Raw genomic sequence first — 20,996 nt, 5'->3', positions numbered from 1 at the left:
ATAGATAGATAGATAGATAGATAGATAGATAGATAGATAGATAGATAGATAGATAGATAGATAAATATTAAAAAAAAAAGAACTCTTGTAGTCTTACAAATCAGGTCATATGTGGTTCCAAATACCGTGACACACAGTTAAGTATAACACGGCAGACACTTTCCCCAGCAGATCTGAAGTGTTTCGCTTGACCTTCCAGGCAATGCCAGCCCCCGGTACATCCGCTGCACCGCATACTGCTTCCCATGCACGTCGGACATGGCCAAGCAGGCTCAGCTCCCACTGGCTGCTGTCATCAAACCCTTTGCCTCAATTCCGTCAAATGAGGTAAGAGTGGTAACAGAAATAGTGATCCAGTACTTTGCCAGTTCTAAAAGTCTTTTATCTTCATTTTCTCTCATGTTAGTCTGTATTGTTAATAGAAAATAGAGTCTCTTTCTGTAATGCAGAAACATCTCATCACTCTCGTCATTAGGAAGACAAAGATCTAACAAGCTGCGTTTTCTGGCATCCTACACACTAGGCATTGACGGCCTGGGTCTCCTTGGGGCCTGCTGTAACAAAAAACACAAACGGAAAATGAGGGGTGACACATGGTGGCAGTGACCGAGGCCTCTTGGGGGGTCCTTGTGTCCTGAGTCAGGGCCCGAGAAAACAGAGCCCAAAGCTCCATGTTCTATCCATGCCTGTCTTACTAATCACAGGACCAAGATGCTCATAAGTCCTACGTAAGGGCATCCTCACTAGAAAGCACGAGGAAGAGAAATCTGTGTGTCCTGATTTGGAAAGATGTATTCTATACATAAAAAGTTAAGAAGTGGTGAATATTGGCAAATTCTGACGATAGGATGCTGTGAGTTGGTGAGGTAATTAGGAGTACCCTCTTGCACTGGCACGATCCCTCCACCTGCTGCCTCTGCCCGGGTGATGGATGCCACTGCACAGTGGGAGACAGCGAGCGCTGTGGCAGAGCTGGCAAAGGGGGAGAGAAGAAGAGCTCCGTGTCTGGCTCGAGCTTGACCTGAACCTTGTTGGAGTGGTCAAGGGGGCTTGGCTGAAATGTGGTTGCTTTTTTGCACTAAAGGCTGAAACTTTAGATTCTCTTCCTCAGCCCAGAGCCCTGTGATCCTGAGGTCAGCTGATGGCATGCATGCCTCGCACCCTCTGAGCAAGAGGCGAGCATCTGCAAGAGAGCGTGAGCCGCCTCCTTCCCAGGTGGGCCCCGCCAGCTGGCATGGGGTCAAGTAGAGTGCAGGAGGGAGGAGAGCAGAGCCGGTGTCCCCGTGGACGTGGCTTCCCAGTCTGGGCTAACGTAGCTGACTCTGCACATGAGTGTAGGTGAACCATGGCTATGTCTTCTGTTGGGGCTGGGGTGACCTGGGGCAGAGGAGGCCACAGAACAGGGTGTTCCTGAAAGCCAGTCATAAGCTTTGTGGTCCCATTTGTAACTCAAAAGTACTGTCACTCTGCTCTTACAGTAAGCATGGTTTCTGACATGGTGATCCTTGAAATTTAATATAATGCTCATAAACACCTCTTTAAAATTTCTGTGCTCTATAACAGCAAAATAGACCAATGTGGATTGACAGAACTACTCGTGCCATCTGTGATGTGTATGTGTTTTAAATAATATACAAGCATTTCAACTATTTAATATTTATTATTGTGGGCATTTTTTAAACATACAATTTGAATGGATTTTACAGTGAATGCTTCTATATCTGAAACCCAGATTCTCCCATTAATATTTAACTGTCCTTAATTTATCACACATCAACCCATTTATCCATAAGTCCATCCTTTTTATTCATTTCAAAGTAAATTGCAGTCCTCAGCATACCCCTCCTAAAAACTCCATCATGCATGTCACTAACCGGAGTCCAATATTTGCTTACAGATTATTTTTTTTTGCGGTAAGAGTCATGAGCAGTAAAGTGTGCGCATGTTAAGTAAACAGTCCTGAGTTTGGACACCTGCATACACCTGTGTAAACCAAACTCCCATCACAGTGTCAGATGTTCCTGTCCCCTTGAAAGTCAGCTCATGTCCCTGCCCGGTCAGCTTCCCACCCCCCTCTTACAACCTTTCCACTGCCAACTTTTTTTGCAGACTTTTTCCCATTCTAGGTATGTTTTCCCTGTTCTCTGTCTTCATATGGATTTACACAGTATGTGTTCACTCTCGTGTGTGTGTTTCCATTAGCATCATGTTTTAGAGAACAATTGTGCAGTTGAGTATAGCAGTAATTTGGTTTTGTAATGTTTTGTCACTGTAGAGGGGCTTGTGGTATGGGTCTCCCAGTTTGATTATGTGATCTCTTATTGATGGCTCTCTGGGCCATGTCTAGTTCGGGGCCCTGTAAATATCCTTGCACAAGTTCTTCTGTGCACATAGGTTCATTTCTCTTGAATTACTACCTGTAAGTAGATTTCTGGCTCGTGGGGCACCTGCTAATTTAGTTTTATAAGTACTGCCGGAATGTCCTCTGAAGTGCGTGTGCCATTTTTCTGTTCTCTTAATATTGCCTCAGAGCTCCGGTGTCTCTGCATCTTCTCCAAAATTTGCTGTTGTCTTTTTAATTTTAGCATAATCTGCTGACAGTGTTGGGAGATAGATTTTTTTTCAATTTTTATGGTTTAATACCTCAAAAAAAATTAAATGAAAAGAGTACTAGTAGATCATATCGCACTCATATACACACATACCACCCATCTTTAACAACTGTTAATATTTTGTCATATTCCCTCAGTATAGTTTTCTGAGATTAACCTTCACTGATTAAAGGATGCAAGGGTCTTCAGTTAAAAACCCTCCCTACCCTTTCACCCTCTCCTTTACCTCTACCTAGTCTTTGCGATTCCTTGTAGGAATGAAGTGTATATGTATGTATTGAAATACCACCATATCATATAAGTTTCAAACCTTTAAAAAAAGAAAAAGATGCGTGTGATCATCTAACATACACTGTATTCTGTTCCACACTTTTATTTTTGAATGTGTCTAGTGTTGTGGTAACTGTATCAATTTTAACTCATACGGAGATTTCAGAAATGTGGAAAGATGTAAGCATGGAACCTATAATTAAGGGAAATAGATGAAATAAATGTGGCTGCTAGAATGCAGTACTAACCCTGTCCTCTCGACGCTGTTTGAGCCTGGTTACAGTGCTCTTCCGCTCTTTTCCTAAGCAGGAGAAGATTCCATTTCTGTCCGAAAGCCACCAAATGCCAGGTCTATTTCGTATCATTGGGATGCGTGGCTCTCCATAGATGAGCTTTGCGTGAATCTTATTGATGACATTGACCTTGCCTTTTTCCACCACACATAGGCAATATCTGCTCAGTGCCCACCACTGCACGAGACTGCTCAAGCCTGCATGGGACAGTACAAATCCAACAACTGCTAATACCCCAAGTCAGAATCTGCAGCCACCATTTAGCATAAGCAGTGGAATTACTCAGTAATGCATTAAATGAATTTCCTGAAAATAAAAACTGGTATTTAGTTTTTTGGTTGAAAATAGCTTTCAGGCATTTATTAGTTCAAGCTTCGCAAAAAGTACAAACTGACCATATCTGCTTTCCATTTCCCACTATTGTTCAAGTTAACCAATTACTACCTTGCCACCAGCACAAGGTTTTCCTTTGGCGAAAGCCTAAGCTATGCTTTAGTCTCTGTGCTTTCAGAAGAAATAAATGAATGTGTTCAGAGTGGTGAGCTTATCTTTGGAATATAGCTCAGAGAGAAGCTCTGCACTTGAAAATCTTGCGATGTTTCCTTTCAGCGTTGCTGAAGACTGCCTGCTGACCAGGTGAATGTATTTTGACAGTACTGTATTCCCTGTTCAGGCTTTTTGTATGGAAGTACTTCCTTTTCCCTTAACTCTTTAAGAATAGGATGACTATGAGTCATTATTGGTGTGTGTGTGTGTGTATGACATATACTATTGAGATTTGAAGGTTAAATAAATGTAAGGTATTATTGGTTACACTATATCTTAAGGAGGTTTTCTGTTCCTTATATAGCAGGAACAGAACTATAGGATAGTCTCTATTTAAAGGGATAGGTTTCTATCTTGAAAGGTAAGACTTAGAGGTAAGAAAAATTAAGGAATGTGAAGAGGATATTAGTACCGGGAAGAAGATCTAAATGTTGTGCACTTAAAAGCTGTCTTCCCAGCTTCAGGCACTGTCTCCTGTTCTCCACACTCACGTGTTGCATCGAAGTCTGGGGACTAGGGCTCCCCTAGTGGCTTCCACGGTACTTTTCCGGGGGCACCTTTTCCTACCGTGCTTTCGGAGAACATTGTCCCAGTGGTGGTTTTCCTGGGCCAGATGCGAGGGCCCGTCAAGACTTGGACTAGGATCGCCTCTACCCCACGGAGACTAGGGAGCATCTGTGTGAGCTGATGCTGTAACTGATGCTAGTCATCGCAGTCAAAGCTCACAGAGCACTGAATGAGCACAGTCACGCTTCATACATGTTCATTTTTTAATCCCTCCCATGCACCTACTGATCTTCCCCCTCTAGATCTAAGTAAACTGAGCCACGAGTTAGGGAGTGTGTTGAGGTCAGTTGCTACTGAGTAGCAGGGCTGGAGTCCAGTCCATGAGGTTGGCAGCTGAGCGCTCCACTGGGACCCACATGCTTTCCTTCAGTTCGTTCTTTCTTGCACTCATTCTTGTGTGCTCAGCCTCATTTTCACGTATCTGAGTGCCTTTCTGAAGTCTCTTCTTGGAGGCTCATGGAAACCTCAAACCTAACATTTCTGAGTGAATGTCAAGTCTGCACTCTAAACCTGTTCGTTCTCTCACATATCCACAAATGACACTGACGTTTATTTACTCATACCTGAACCAAAATTACTTAAGTATAGTTAATAGAAAGTAAGGAACAGTGCTGATATTGATACTAAAAACCTACGTCGTTAACTCAGTGAATTACATGAATGCAACAATTCTTTATATGAATAGTGTCTTCATTTCTTTTTCTCTACAACAAATGGCATGCATATTTTTAGGTTTAGTGCAGTTTTAAGGTTTTCTTCCTTATATGACTAATATTTCCATCATTGCTACAATTAAAAAGAAAAAAGACATACTTAAAAATATCCTGATTTGGCATGTATCAAAAGGAATTATTTAGTACAGTTTTTGAAAGCCAGTTCTATTGTTTGACAGAACTTTTTAAAGTATGCCATTGTGTTAGCAACGACCTATAAAAATAAACCTAAGCCAAGCAGTTATGAGTGGAGAATGTTCCTTGTGAGCATTTGCACAGAGATATATGCTACCTTCAAGGGCATCTCTGTGTTGTTCTTGCTTAACATTTCATGTTCTTTCCATAAATTTTAATTCTTTTGTTTTTCTAAGTGAAACCCACTGTCACCTTCACTATAACTGTGCAGTTTTTACTCATCAAAGTAATTGGTTGTTTAGTTATCTCTTTTGTTAAGTAATCAAATCTGTGATTTTATTTTTGATGCTATATTTGAAAAACTGGGGTAGAAATGGTAAAGGATTACACTGCAGAAGGATTGTGATTAATTTAAGTTTGCACTTTACTTAAATTAGAAATCTTTACATATGAAACAAATACACACATCTAATTACACATAAAATTAAATAATTTCACCTATAAACCAGGTGGCAGAAGCTTTTACTCCATCTGTGGCTAGATTCAGGAATATATGTGTGGTTTTTAGGACTATAAATGGATATAATAGTCAAAGTAATTTCTTTCCTTACTGAATTAACTTAGTACAGATAAACTTATCTAAGACCTTAAATTTTTGCTTGATCTGTAATCTTTTGCTTCCTCTCTGTTGGGAACTGGGTTGGATTCTGGGGATAATAGAAAAAATATTGGTTGCACTTGTCTTGGGCTTAGATAAGAGGTATGAATACAAGGCTAATTTTTGTACAGTGTGAGAAAGACTGATAGAGTATAGCCTTATATTCTGGAGTGTAGGTTCAGGAAGTTTTGCCTTAGTTATGATTTAATGAACAAAGAGGCTTCTCCTAGTATCGTAGAGTTTAGATTTTTTTTTTTCTCAGTGATCATATTCTCATTGACTCAGTAGATAAAAAAGATGCCATTGGAAAGAAAAAGGAACAGATGTCAAGGAACTGACATCCAAAAAAGGAAACGACTGTCAGAGAATAAACTCAGTGCCAGCATATTCTACTGGAGTAACTTCCATATCCCCCCGCCTATAGAAGAGATTGTTCTGCCCTGCATTTGACTTTTCAGCCAGTCCTGCTGGCATGAGGTGACATCGGTTTGGCACAGTTTGCATTGCTGCTTAATGCATCAAAGGGGAATGCTGCCTTGCTGTAGGATTTTGTCTGTATGCTGTATTTTTTTTTTTTTTTTTTTTTTTTTTTTTTAGGAATCTAGCTGCTTATCAAAGGTGTGTTATCCTGATTTGGTAGATGTAGAAACTCATCAGGAACTTTTAAAGTCATATAGCTAATAAGCTTGAGATTCCAAACTCCAAACTCTTTCAACTACATCTGGCTGTAAATGAGCTTATTGAAGTTTTGCTTGGTTAAGCATATGAGATAGCATCTCTTCCTCTGCTGGCTGTAGTTTAGCAATGGCATCTTGCTCCTGCCAGCTTCTCAGGTACATTGACAGGTCCATCATAGGCTTCTTTTATTGAAACCTTTGGACTTAAGCTGAGCTTAGAACTCATTGAAGGCAAGGACCATCCAGAATCCAGCAATAGGCTGTACACACAATACAGGTCTCAATTGAATGAGTGTACCCACCTCACATTGAATCGACACTTCAAAGACAAAGATAAACCAAATTGAAGAATGCTGGTTGATTTCTATGTATCTTGGCATTCTCTGCTATATCTTCATTAAGCACAGCACATCTTCATTATTAAGTTCCTTGGCAGTAGTTTGAGTCTGTTGATAATGAAGTTGCTGATAGAACGTGTTGCTGATGAAGCAAAAATTTTCATCCTGCTTTGGCTAATTTGTTTCATACTTTAAATGACTATAGGCTTATCAACCCCATGCAAGCTCAGGGTAAGGAAACGATCATTTGAGGGATCACACGTGTATTCTATCACATGAATATGCATGATGGTGTATTGTCACATATTAATGAGCGATGTTACATTTCTTTATAAAGAGCAGAAAAAGCAACCAAGCAGACAGATTTTTTTTTTTAAATCAAGCATATTTTAGGAACAATGACAATTGACTTTCTCCAAAGCACAATATGGTAGGATATGGGGCTAGGAGCCAGCAAATGGCTTTCTGTCTTCAGTGTGTGTCATCCTCAGACCTTGGACATCTGTCCCCAAGAGGTAAAAACCTAACTGTGACCTATAAGTCCAGAGGCTGCTAGTCCTTTCTCTCTTTTGGACATTTGGTATGGATTGCCATGTATTATAACATACTGGTATTTCACTAGAAATTCATGTGAACAAATTGCTCTACCTGACCCAAAGTGGTTTCATTTATGTTACACTTATAGTATAAGAAAGTATGAAAATTAAAATTAAAACAACATGAGAAGATTGTCACTATGCATAGTTTATACATAGGCCGAATGTAGCTAGCTTTAGTGATCAATGGGCTCTAAAATGAAACTGACCGTTATATAATATTGTGTTCTTCAAAGAACTTGAAGACTTTAAAATGTGAATTATTGTTAAGCGAAAACATCAGAAGCCTGTATCTATTTCCCCCCCCCAAAAAAAACGTCGTTTTTTATCTTAAGTTGTTTGTTTTAATGCTATATTTTAAAATGTATTAACATAAAAACTTGGGAAAATGTTGCATACACTCACATGGAAACCACATTTAAAATAATGCATAAAGCAACTTTAGAATCTTAGCACTTAATGGATTTTGGCCACTGTTTTTGTAGTGCTTTGAACAAGTCCTGTGGAAAGGTTTGGCAGCAGAAGAATAAAATGTGAGCCCCTTTTTTTTTTTTAGAACAGTTATAACAGACTTAGAGACAGAGTCCCAGTTGCCGGGGCAAAGGTGACTAGAATTCTATTTTGAGTTACAGTTTAGAAGCTAAATGTACCAAACTGATTTGCTCAGTCAGAAAATTATTTCTTTACATCTTTATTTTTGTATTAAATGGGTACCTTAAGGAAAAACAAGAATCTAGAAAAAAACATTCTGCCTTAGCTAAGTTTTTGTGAATGTAAGTGTGGTTTGTATGACCCTCAAAGCTTGGTCACTGGTGCAGGGCATGTGTGGCCTAAGTGCTAGAAGCCCAGCCCCCACGGGCATTGAACCCTGGGCATCAGTGAGGGGAGAGGGCATATTTTCCAGCCATTTTGCTATTGTTTTCATCGTGGGCTCACATTTTCTCACACTAACATTTCCAAAATAAGAGTACATTTCATTAACAACGTAGCATGTGACACGCTCCATTGGAAGCACATTGAAGGCATTGGTGCCTCTAAACATTGATGGGTTTAGAGTCAGTGAAACACTCCTACACTTAGTGATCGAGTATGAGAAGGTCAAATATTTTAGTTTTTATTTGAAAGGGCCCTAGATTTAGCCTTGCTGAATAAAAGGCCGAACAATTTAATGAGCAGAATCCTATTTTTACGAAAGAAGGAATGTGAAGAAAACCCTGAGCAAACCTTTAATTTGGAATTGTGTGTTTCCTGTAATAAAAATAGCACCCGAGTGTGTGTGAAGACCGAGTGATTTGGAAGCAACCCTTTAATTAAGAACTTCGCATACTTATGATTAAGATGGCAAGGACAGAAATTCATCAGTGACAGGAAGTTGGTGTCCAAATTGACCCTGCCATTTCTAGCATTGCATCTTGAAAAGGACTTTGGAGCCTTGTTTCTCTCATACATATACTTGTGGGAATGCCACTGAATTCGTAGTTGTTTAAAAAAGTATAAGAAATGACATCTGTATTGAGATTGTTATAGTTTTGCTGTGCAACATTACCTTCCTCGGAGAGCTCTCATCATTGATTTGGGGCTATGTTTGTACAAGGAGAAGTGTGAAAATGACAGTGATTAACATTTGCCTGACGTTTATACATGTGAGAGGAATATCTTGATACCCCCTTTAGGGATTCTGGCTCCATACATTATAGAAGCAGCAGGAGGCAGCTGAAAGGGATTTCATAACTTATGGTCTGGAAAGGGTTTGTTAACTCATGTGCATTTTAAAAAAGAAATGTTGCACAGAATCTATCATTCGATGTTATATTGACATTTTTTTGTTTTGTTTTGTTTATCAAGTGATGAGCAGCTAGCATTCCATAAACATTTTCATAGTTTTTGGTGCGTCAGAGGCATTTGCTAAGATAATTTTTCCTCAGTTTCCTACCCACTGTCCCTACAGGTCTAGACTGAAACACTTACTGAGCATCTGTTTTGCATAAACATGCTGTATTTGATACTGAATGAGTTACAGAGTACAAAGAAAGAATCTAGTGGTGCAGGAGCTAAGGTAAGGCTGGGACCTGCCTTTCAGTCATCTCTTTACCCAGGCATCTGTCATTTACTCAAATTTTCATGTCCTACATCAAAGAAAATATTTTATTTCTCACACATGTTCTCATAAAAAATAGCCACTTGGGGACTCAATGCAAATTTCCCTTGCTTGAAGTCTTGCTTGCAGAAAAAACAGCTGTGCCAAGCAAGATAACAGTTGCTGAAGGGATTTTTTGGACAGTAAAATTCTTTGTAAGTTTAGCTTCGGGTTCACTTTTCTTCTGCCTTCTAATTTTTCTGTCAATATCATGTCACTCTAAATATGAAGGTATGCAGTATTGGGGTGTGTGTGCGAGAGAGCATGCTTATGAGGGAGGACAGAACGGGGGAGTCATACCCATTGAAAAAGGGCTTAAAATTTTTAAAATGCTATTTATTATTTGGAAAAATGAGAGCATCCTTGTCCTAATTGAAGACCACTTATGTAGTGCACAGGTCAAAATGAAAATGCACTAGTCAGAATCTAGTGCATGTGGGTATCATGAAGCCCTTTTCCACAAAGATCATCTTCATGATAGTCAGCTGAATGGCGGAGGCAAGTTGAATTATGTTATAGTCTTTGCCACGGGAATGAGATCTGTTCATTTTTGTTTACTCTGTCCCTACTCTCATCTTCTAGTTTGACAAGTGCTGAAAATTCTTTTATCTGGATACTTCTACAGTTCTCTTTTCCTCAAGGAAAAGACTGAAAAATATGTGTCTGCTGGTAATTGTCAATTGTTATTATTATAAATTAAAAAGTCCTTGTACCTCTCATCCCAGCTTATTATTGATATTTAATAAGTAAACAAAATATGTACTGCTCTAGATGTTTGCAAATTGGCCATATTTTAACTAAAGAATTTTTTTTTTCTTAACATTTTAAAGCCCTGTTTTCAAGTTTCTCCTCTAAATGGCTTTTGATTACTTGTCCAAATCAGATGAACTCCTAAAAAACTTGCTGCATCATTTGGAAATGGTCCAGTCAGGGCTCGGGCTGTGTACCAGGGCTGGGGATCAGGCTGTTGCACTGACAGCAGATTGGATTCTTGGCTCTTAGAGTCCTGTATCTCTCCCACTCTGAAAAATTCTCAGAGAGAGTTTAAGATATTTGGACAAATTTATAGCTTCTGTCCATGTCTATGCTGAAAGGGGAAATGATAATTTGGTTTCTTTGGTACATCTGTGTGCAAAATCCATTTTATAAATTCTATAAATTTCAGAATTTTAGAAAATTTTCAGTTGTCTTGTATACCATCACCTGGGCAATAATATGTTATTATCTGATGGCATCATTTATAAATAGTGTCCATTTGTTGAAGGACTGTTTATTCTGCCTTATTCCAACAAGGATTATATTGGACAAATATTTGTTGTTCACCATTTGCCAGGTGTGGCTGTTGGTTCTTGTGATGTCAGTGGACAACGCCAACACCTCTGCCCTCCTGGAGCTTGTATTTTGATGGGAAGAGGCACTATGGTGAACCTGTGACAGAGTCATCTGTACAGAGGAAGAAAAGTGAGAGCAGGCAGGGAGGAGGGCTTCCTGGAGGAGGTGTGGAGTGTAGGTGTCTGATGAAATCAGGCAGTCACGTCCACCTGATTGACAAGGTAGCATTTAAATAAATAAGTGACTTGCAAAATGTTTAATGTTCTTTTCCTGACCATAGGAAGATGTGAGACCAGTGGAGAGCAGACTTTAGCTAATTTGCAATTCTGTCAGACAGAAAAAGGGAATTTGCCTCTAGTGTGTTATTTCTAACTCTTTCATCTTTAGAGTGTCTTACAACTTTCCTTTGAGGTACAGAAAACTACCAATTATTTTGTTATGAAAGAAACAAACTTGATTCCTAGGTTTTTTTTTTTTTTAAGATTTATTTATTTATGCATGCAGAACTGTGATACAGGCCAGAGGTGCAGGGGCAGTGAGAGAATTCACCAAAAAGAGTGGGGAGCAGAACAGGCAGGTTGACTGAAATACACCACTGAAGGGAGCAGTGCACGAGACAGGAGAGGTCTGCTGTGTCACGTGGGCCACCTCCCTGGAGGGTATCGAACTCACACTGAGGCAGCTGCGGCTGGCTTCATAGTGCTGTGCTTTAGCCCGTTGTGCCACCAGGGAGGGCCTGATTCCTAGGGTTTTTAAACTCCAAAATACATTAATCATCTATGGAACTTTATACATTCTTTAGCAATTACATATGTCTTCTTCAAGTGGCCTGTAATCAGACAAAAAAAACCACATATAACTGGTCAGAATTTAAAGATGCATGGGAAAATGTCTTTCAACTAGAAAATTCCTAGATTATAATTCCTTGAGATGGGTGTGTCTTACTCAAAAGTCCCAACATCTATTCCAGCAAGAAAAATGATGATCTTAGCAAATATACCAATACCTTGAAAGATTTCATCAACATAACCAACAAAAGAGACCCTTTAATTTTTTAATTTTAGAGTCATATATGGACCATTTGTAATTTTGTCCTGAGCAGGACTGCCACTCAGAAAAACTGACATTATGGTGCTGTTTGAACTGTACTGATATATTTATTTTTTTGTTTGGAACTGTGGCTGCCATCTTACCAGAAGCAACCCTTTATAGGTTTCAGGGAAGGTCTGATTGGCCCTCCTTACCAAATAACCATCCCAGTATCAGGGACCCGGAAAGAAAGGTCACAGCTGTTTGCTTTGTGACGCTTTCAGTCCTCGCTAGAGTGAAATCTCCTCATGTGGTTGTTTGTGCCTTCTTAAGCATGGTCTGAGCACATTACGATTTATTGTACCCAGTCCTGACCTGTGATAAAGGAACTAGGAGATAACCTCTAGTCCAAATGTGATCTCTATACTTTTTGATTTTTGCAAATACCTTTTTTTCCACTTAGGTTTCTTTCAGACTTTAGTTTTTTGCTTCTTCTCTCCCCCACTCTCTCCCTTTTTTTGTTATTAGTCACTCAGTAATTCCTTGAGAATTAAGTGGGTATCTTAGATGTGAATCATCAGTGAACGTAAAGCTTACAAAATGTTAAGGAGTGAAGGCTTTTGAGTTAGAAATTTAATTTAAAAATGAGAAGTAATACTCAAACATATTCTGAGTTTATTTTAATCACAGTTTAAGTTGAATAAAATACAGGTGCTAATGAAACAAGGAGAAATTCTAAAATTCCCTCATGGTAATTGTAAAACATGGTATAATTCACTAACTTGTCAGCAGGTTCCAAACCTAAACCAAATGTGCCATTTTCCCAAAGACATTATTTGAGTTCATTGACTGGTGCAATCTTTTAACTACTGTCAGAATTGTCTTCTGACAGTCTAGTAACAACTTTATAGTAACAACTGATTTGAGGGGAGGATGGAGTAGGTGGGAGTGGGGAGAGAGAAAGAGAGAGAGATTGATTGATTTTGAAGGCTCTGCAAAAGCCCTCTAATATTCCTCTTTATCTTCCTTCACCTCAGTTAAACTAGGCTACTTGCCCATAGCCATCCGTTCTAAACAAGTGGATATAAATCCCAAACCCAGAACTTTTAGCATCTCAGCATCAAGTCAAGATTATATGAAAACTACAAGTTTAAAATACAAACCATATAGATATAGTTACTGTTTTACATATATTATGTTTGAAACAGTACATTTTTAAAGTTTTTTTTGCAATTAACTCATTTAGTTCTATATTGTTTTACCATTTTTTAAATTCAAATAGGATTGACATTATTTTCAATTCTACAACATGTTTGTATACATTGCAAAGTGATCACCATATTAATTAAGTCTGGCCTCATGCATGGTTATGCATACAGGATAATTAACTGTGGCCACATTACACCTCCCCGACTTAAGTGTATTTATAAGTAGAAGTTTGGACCTTTTGAACTCCTTCACCATTTCAGTAAAATTTTTCAGGGTTTTGCAAAAGAAAATAAAAAGCCCTGTTTTAGAAATAACAAGACATGTTCAAATCCAATATAAGGTATAGATATAAGAAGAATATATAGACTCTTAACAGTAATGCTGAAAAGCAACAAACTGAAAATGATCGCTCAAGTGCCAGCAACAGTTGAAGTAGCAAGAGAATAATTTTGTTGTAATGTAAGCACAGAGTTTTAGGCTAACAAGGGCCAACTGAAAGCATTCTTAGAAGACATAAATGCATTTTGAGGATTAATATAGTAATTGTCTATACATCAGACGCTTGTAGAGGTTGCATAACATGTCTTATAAAAGACTTTCAGAAAACATTCTTTCATGCTGTAATTGTTATTTTTTAAAGTCATACAAAATTGTGCTGCTATTTAGAAAGCACAGGTTCAGCAGTAACTGTCACCTTGTACCTTTATGGCCAAGAAGGCTCACCAAATGTCGTAGGTGGTGAAGTTTAAAATAGTGAACGCATACACGTTACAGCTCATCTCTCTGCCCTGTGGCGGTATCTTCAGTAAGTGCAGTTGAGACACACTCTTCATTTTAGCTTCTGGGTGTAATCTTCTGGGAATCTGACTCTGCCTGTCTTCCCTGCATGCCTAATAGTCTGAATGTTTGACACTGTTAACGGGGACTTGTTTTTCACAGATTCTGGGTTATCTTTCCACATACCATTGCCTTGTTCCTCCTCATATCCATCAGTTAATCCAGATTACCAACTGACCTCTTCAGTTAGGGCCCCCGAGAAGGTGCCCAAATGGCACTTCACCTGTGAAACCATCGCTCTGGAGACACACATTGACAGTGACATACTGTGAAATACAATTGATGTTTAGTGAGATCCTTTGTCCTGCCAGAGGACCTTGTCATGGTTCGGCAGGTCTTCTTGCTTTACATCTTGGCATCCGATTTAGGAGCCACATGAGGGAAAAAGGTCTATCGCATTATCAGGAGCTGTTTAGCTGAGGTATTCCTTGCAGGCACTTGTAGAACAACTGGGCTCCCAGGGTACGGATTACTTTCCTGGAGTTGTCTAGTAAGGAAATGAAAGGAGCAGGAAAGGGGAAGACACGCTGAAAGTGGAAAATAAGTGTTTTGTTTTTTTTTTCAAAATTAGTAAACATGTAGTAGAAGATGCGAAAGTCAGTGGTTAAGAAGAACGAGTGTGCACATGTAAATCTTTACATACACACTAGTGCTAAAAAATAAGTATTGGGGTAGTGGGGCAAATGTGAGCGCGAAGGAGCAGTGGGAATATTATCAACCTCTGGCCTACACAGCAGGAGTAGCGCCCTGCCTCAAGTGTTCCTGAAAGCTCAGATCTGGCCGCTGTCACCTGCCCCTTCATCCAAGTTGCCTGTGTTCCTCTCAAAGCCGTTTGTTCCTGGCAGAGGGCAAGTTCCACCTCGAGCTGAACTTCTGGTGCACAGAGTAGGAGGTGGATGGGGCAGTGGCCCCTTGGCTTCCCGGGTTTGGCTTCCCTCTGCACTCGGGGTGCTGGTCCAGCAAGACCTCGGTTTCCTTACCTGTACTTGGGAAAATTGGTGGAGGATTGGAAACTTTTAAAATAAGTCTTTCTTGGCTAGGTAATAAATGTGGCATATCCTGTCATTTCTGTACAAATGCATGCTTAAAATAAGCCTGTATTTTTATGGTGTTTCATCTCTGTTTCACCCAGAATATTTTTTTTAACTAATATGAAAAGTTTCTTTCAGGAAGGTATTTTTTAAAATTTTGTGATGGTAATAGTTGACGTCAGTAAATGTTATCAGAGTTATTGAAAACAAATGTCACTTCATTCTCTTAAGGAGGAAATTACAGACCTTGAGTCACGTCATTTCAATGTCAATTCGTTATAATGGTGAGAAAATAAATCCCAGTTGACATTGACTAAAGTCCCTTTATTCCAAGACATGGTTTTATCATCAGTCATTTTGTCTAAAGTCACAGTTTCCAAGAACCTGCGCCCAAAGTCAAGTGAGGCATTACACGTCATCTTCCTGTTGCACAGTGCCACCTACAGGTCCACACCAGACCCTGTGTTAGCCATCACTGCTAAAGCAGAACCCATGCAGCAAAATCTGTGCATTCAGACTGCATTATTTTTCTGAGGTCATAATAAAAATGCAGAGACTATAGTTGGATAAAAAGCTTCCACATGGAGCATTGATTTATTTATGTAGAATGCAATCGATAAGTTGATTCACTTTTGTTTTTTTTTAAGATTTATTTATTTATACTTACACAACTGGGGTACAGGCCAGAGGTGTGGTGGATGAGAGGATTCACCAGAGACAGAGTGGGGAGCAGAACAGGCAGATCCACTGAAACACACTGCTGAGGGGAGCAGCGGGCAGGTCTGCCGCACCATGTGGGTCAGCTTCCTGGCTGGGAATCAAACTCGTGCTGCAGTGGCTTTAGAGAGCTTCTTAATGCGGTGCTTTGACCTGTTGCATCACCAGGGAGAGCCCCAGTAGATTCACTTTTAATCTACTTTTAAGCAAAAAAGATTTAAAATTTTATTTTATATTGAAAAGTTTTCCTGATTTTTCCATTAATGCACATCATTGTAATTTGAGGACTGCAACTTAACACCCCCACATATGCACATTCCTCACTCTCCCTCCTCTAACGCTTTATACCACGATCCTGTTACTACCCTTCCCTAGTGATTTCTCCCTTACTCATCTCCATTCCCTCTGGAAACCCATGTATTTTTCTTGTTGTTTACCAGTTGCTTCTCTTGGGTTAGTTATGTCCTACAAATGAGTGAGCTCTTCCCATAACTGCCTTTCACTTTTGACTTATTTCAGCTCACATACTCAACCTCAAGACCCATCTTTGTTGGTCTAAAGGTCCAACTTTATTCCAAAAGCTACTAATTTAGTCTTTTTCTTTTGTCCACTTAATGTGAATTAAGGTTGATTCCACATCCTGGCTATTCTGAGCAGTGCTGCCAGGAGCACAAGGACCGCCCCCCCCCCCAACATCTTGTCATATTAGTGTTTGCATGCTCTTCGGGTACATACCAAGCAGTGGTATTTCCTTTTTATTTTTTAGGACCCTCACGCCTTTTTCACAGATGCTGCCCCAAGTAGCATTCCTTCTCCTCACACCTTTGCCAGCAGTTGTTTCCAGCATTTTTGATATGCGTCATCCTCACAGGAAGGCGATCATGTCTCATCCTATCTGTGGTTTGGGCTTGCATTTCCCAAGGGATAAGTGATGTTGCGCTTTTTTCATGTTCCCGTGAGCCATCTGAATGTCCGCATTGAAGAGGTGTCTTTTAAGGCAAATTAAATACACATTTTATTAATGATGCTTTCCCGAGTGTTCTTTGTACCCCTTCCTTGTTCTTTTAATTGTGTTTGCTTGTTAGTGTAGCATCTTTCTGTCTCACTGAACACACAGTGACCCTGCACCTCTTTTATTCATCCTTTCGCTTTTTCCGTTTAAGAGAACAGAAAGGAAAGAAGAGATTGCAGTATACCAGAGACCCAGTGATTAAAGTACATTTGTACCCAAATTACAAAATCTGGACCTATTTCTCAAGGAAGTACGGTGTAACGCTCTTGGTAAGGGGGAAAAAAACAACTTAGACAACATTTTAGAAAGTGGCCTTTTTCAAACTAGCCATCTACTTTGAAGTTGAGCTCAAGAAAAGTATGAGCTCATACTCCTTGCTGTAGAGTAGATACGAGGTGACCTGGAGCAAAGCAAAGTCTCCGAGGGTTTTCAACATAGCCTGCGAGATGAAGCAGGCAGCATAATTTAGAAACCCCTGTCCTGTTGCCCAAACAGAAAATGTAAACAGTTCAAAAGCTTTTAACATTCTTTCCTGTCACCTCAATTATCTGAAGACCTTATTTATCTAGCCATCATTCAGATCCCCAAAGCATGAAAGTAAAAAAAATGTAAGTGTGTTTAATCACATAGATACAGTCATTACTTGTTTCCACTTTATTACTAGACATTCATTTTCAGTTCAGCAAGTTTAAATCTGCCAGGACTGGAATGTTTAGGTGTAAGTTGCCGACAAGTTCACTGTCATTTTAGACTGAACCTGCCTTTGAATAAAGCAAAAAATAAGGTTCTTTGCTTTCCATTGCCTCTGCCTTGCCAAGCAAATAACTATCACACTTTGTTTGCAGTCTCTCAGTCTATTGATTGTAGCCTTTGAACTCTTTGAAAATAAAAGATTGCTAAACATAAATATGACTGGAGTGCTTTCAAATTGAAGACTTTTTCCTTACTTGACTCTTAACAACACCCCCTGATACCAGGGGTTGAAAGCTGCAGAACAGGATAGTGACCAAAGGCATGATTTATAGATTTTTTTGATCCAGGAAAAACAGCCTTACTTTACATTTGTACTTTCAGCCTCATTCTCGTGTTTCATTTTTTTGTCCTAGGAATCTCTTGTTGGTCTACACCTAGTTGATCCCCTCAGACTATTTCTAGAGATAAGGGACAAACATGTGTCCCTCTTTTATGCCTTGCAAATAAAAAGGTGTACACAAAAATGTTGTGTGTGTCAATATTTGAATATGTATATTTGTATTTAAGTCATTTCGCAGAGTGCTTTAAAAAGTTATTGTGCCTTTTAACTATGAAGCTGTTGACTATATGAAATATTTCCTGAAAGGTGGATTCCTGATCTTGTTTAATTTTAGTAGTAATAATTTAGAGCAACCTGTTAGCTACTTTAAAGATTGACATAAATGAATACCTGAAGAACTTGAAAGCTGTGTAAGCCTTATCAATCTGTAAGCTTTATCAATCTATTAAACCCTGTTATCACCTCTCAGGGGGTGATTTTGAGAGATGAAAGGGGGTTTTCTGTCTACACTCTCAAAAGTTTATTTTTAATCCAGTAATTTTATGCCAGGTACAGTGTCTGTCTTGCTTAAGTGCTACTCATGAAATCCTTGTAACAGTCCTACCATCAGCCAGCGTTCCTGTGCCTGTCCTAGGGACCAGAGGAAGCCACAAAGAGAAAACCCTATCTCTCTTCTGGCTCTCTTGAAGCGGGAGGTGGGGAGAAGGCAATGGAGCATGGGGAGGAGGATTCTGAGATTCTTTTTTATCCTTTCCCTGAGTCTTTCATGTGTTACACTAGACCTTTTTTCCCCCTTACAACTCTTAGAACACAGCAGTGGATTCATTTTCACTTGCAACATCTGAGCAGGACAAATAGTAAATCTCAGCTTTCTGAGATGAGCAGAAAGGGGTCTTGTCATCTGACCTCATTGCCTTCTTCCTCTAGCTCTTTGGGTTGCCAATGAAAAGCATTTTGCTTTAATTATGTATTTTTCTTTAAGGAAAAACTTGGTGGACATGCCAAGCCCTGTAATTACCAGGATTTTCTAGAGATGTCATCTTTCAGGAGAGTCAAAGAAGTAATAAGAATCGTTGTGGTTTTATGTTGAAAGCCAGAAAAATTGAAAAACAGGCAGACTTAAGAGTACTAAAGCTTTTTCACTTTCAAGTTGTGAAAGATGTGTCTGTGCACATGTGTATGAGACAGAAACCATTAAGTATTTTTTTCAGTTCTGGCAAAACACGAATAGCTACATTAAGAGTTCTTTGTGAAACATTTTGTCATCAGAAAAGACACAATCTTCCCTCTTACCTAAATAAGTGAGTGTTATTGCATATTTCTTAAGAGAGTTGCATTTCTGAAGAAACTGTTTAGATGCTTTCATGGAGCTGTCTAAGTAGCAATCTGCTATGCAAACTAGGAATTTTAAAATGAGACCTGATGCATGTGAGCTAACTAGCAAACTATGTGATGCAAGATGTTCAGTATATTTAGCATAAACTTTATTAGGTATTAGTAACATTATTGTATGTTGTATCCTCTTTTACATATATATCAGTAAATGTTTAGGGCACGTATATATAAATATGCATCTATGCCTATAAATGACATAAAGTTGGTTTTCATTTGGGTATTGCCTTGGATTCATAAAGTATCGAGAGTGCGTGCCATTAGAATACTTTTCAGGTGAGTTATTCCATAGAATTTCTGAAATATCTAGAAACCCTATACCCACTTATGTGTTAATTTCATTTGCTCTTATAGACACCTCTTTATTTGGTAAATCATGGCGAGAATGGACCCGTCAGATGCAACAGGTGCAAAGCATACATGTGCCCGTTTATGCAGTTTATTGAAGGAGGGAGAAGGTATCAGTGTGGATTTTGCAACTGTGTGAATGACGGTAAGTGGAGCCATAAATGCTCTTTGCAAAAGCTCTTTATTAAATGAGATAAATACGTTAGATTTTTGGCACAAGTTTATGTTAAGCCTATACGTGCGTGGATAGATGTACACATATATGTGTGTATGTAGTAGCTATCAAATTTATACTGAGCTTTTCCTAAGTACTGCTGAGCTCACATTCAGGAATAACTCAGAAGAATGACAAGAGGAGCCATCTCTTAGCTTTATCATCTATAAACATAAAAGGTAAAATTGTATTTGCCTCCAACTTTATGGAAGAAGATTGAGGGAAACAATACTACTTTTAATTGTTCTTTTGTAAGGCACAAGCCAACTTTGCTGTGGGCCCCCTGTGTCTGTGTGAGGCCAGGAGCACTGGAGGTCCCAAAAGGAGTATATGCTGGGAGCTTGCCTTGCAGGGAAATTATAAAGAAAAACCTCGTTTACGCTAACTATGTGTATAGTTGAAGAAGTGGAAAGGTTTCTTTTGTTGTTCCTCCAAGTTATTCTTGAGTGTGAAGTCATCAGTGTTTTGGAAGAACTCAGGTATAACCACATACTATAACATGTATGTAGATTTTTTTTTACCTGCACTGTTGAATGTTGAATTAGGAAGGAAAAAAGCATTACTGTGTCAGACTTTCCTAGAGTCACAACATGTTTGACATGGTACCTGCATAATATAAGTTTTCGTTTCCATTCCAGTAACAATTCACTGATGTTGGGGGGAAAAAATCCCTTCAGGCTTGCTAAAAGTATTACATTATAACATATCTGTGTTTTTAATTATTTGGTGTCCAAGAAAGCACATACCAGGCTGAGAAAGTTCCTACTCTATTTATATTTCTAAAGCTTTCCAAGAGCCACATGATGGTTACTGGAGCATGAGTTTTCTACATTTTTCCTCTGTCTTATCTCTGTAGGCATGTGTCCCTGCCGGGCTTAGGTCAGAGGAATAACTAGCTCACTGCCCGGGAGCCAGGTCTCGCTTGGCGGCTGTGAGCTCCCTCATGACAAGGAGCTCAGGTGCAGCTTTCTGCCAGCATCACTGCATTCACAGCGTCCCAGCCCCATGCGTGTTCTGTGGTGCGGGAACCCTACTTGTCTCCTTGTTTCTTCACCCCCTTATCACAAACTACGGCTTTGCCCAGTTTAGATTGCCAGAGACTAGATTTCAAAGCTAGTCTTTGCTGGAATAGAGTCACTGCTTCCTAGGTCATCTTGGGATATGTCTCTCCTTGCTCCAGTGACCACATCTATTCAGCACAAACTGGATATCCAGTGAGAACAGCTTCTCTTGGCTCTCCATCCTTAATTCTCTGAGGATGACCTCACCCTGGATAAAATAACCCTGTGATTCTGACCTT

General features: G+C 39.3%; 1 protein-coding gene across 1 annotated transcript in view; it reads left to right on the top strand.

Moving 5' to 3' along the window:
* SEC24D (SEC24 family member D) overlaps positions 1 to 20,996 on the top strand; it is an 85,566-nt gene that overhangs the window by 26,262 nt on the left and 38,308 nt on the right. Inside the window, exons 8-9 of the mRNA XM_004686484.2 lie at positions 200 to 327; positions 19,489 to 19,627. Of these exons, the coding sequence (XP_004686541.1) occupies positions 200 to 327; positions 19,489 to 19,627 (267 nt within the window). The remainder of the gene's footprint in view (positions 1 to 199; positions 328 to 19,488; positions 19,628 to 20,996) is intronic.

The sequence above is a fragment of the Condylura cristata genome, unplaced genomic scaffold (assembly GCF_000260355.1).
Source record: "Condylura cristata isolate star-nosed mole 26May11 unplaced genomic scaffold, ConCri1.0 scaffold00021, whole genome shotgun sequence".
NCBI lineage: Eukaryota > Metazoa > Chordata > Mammalia > Eulipotyphla > Talpidae > Condylura > Condylura cristata.
This window is presented reverse-complemented; position numbering and strand designations above follow the sequence as displayed.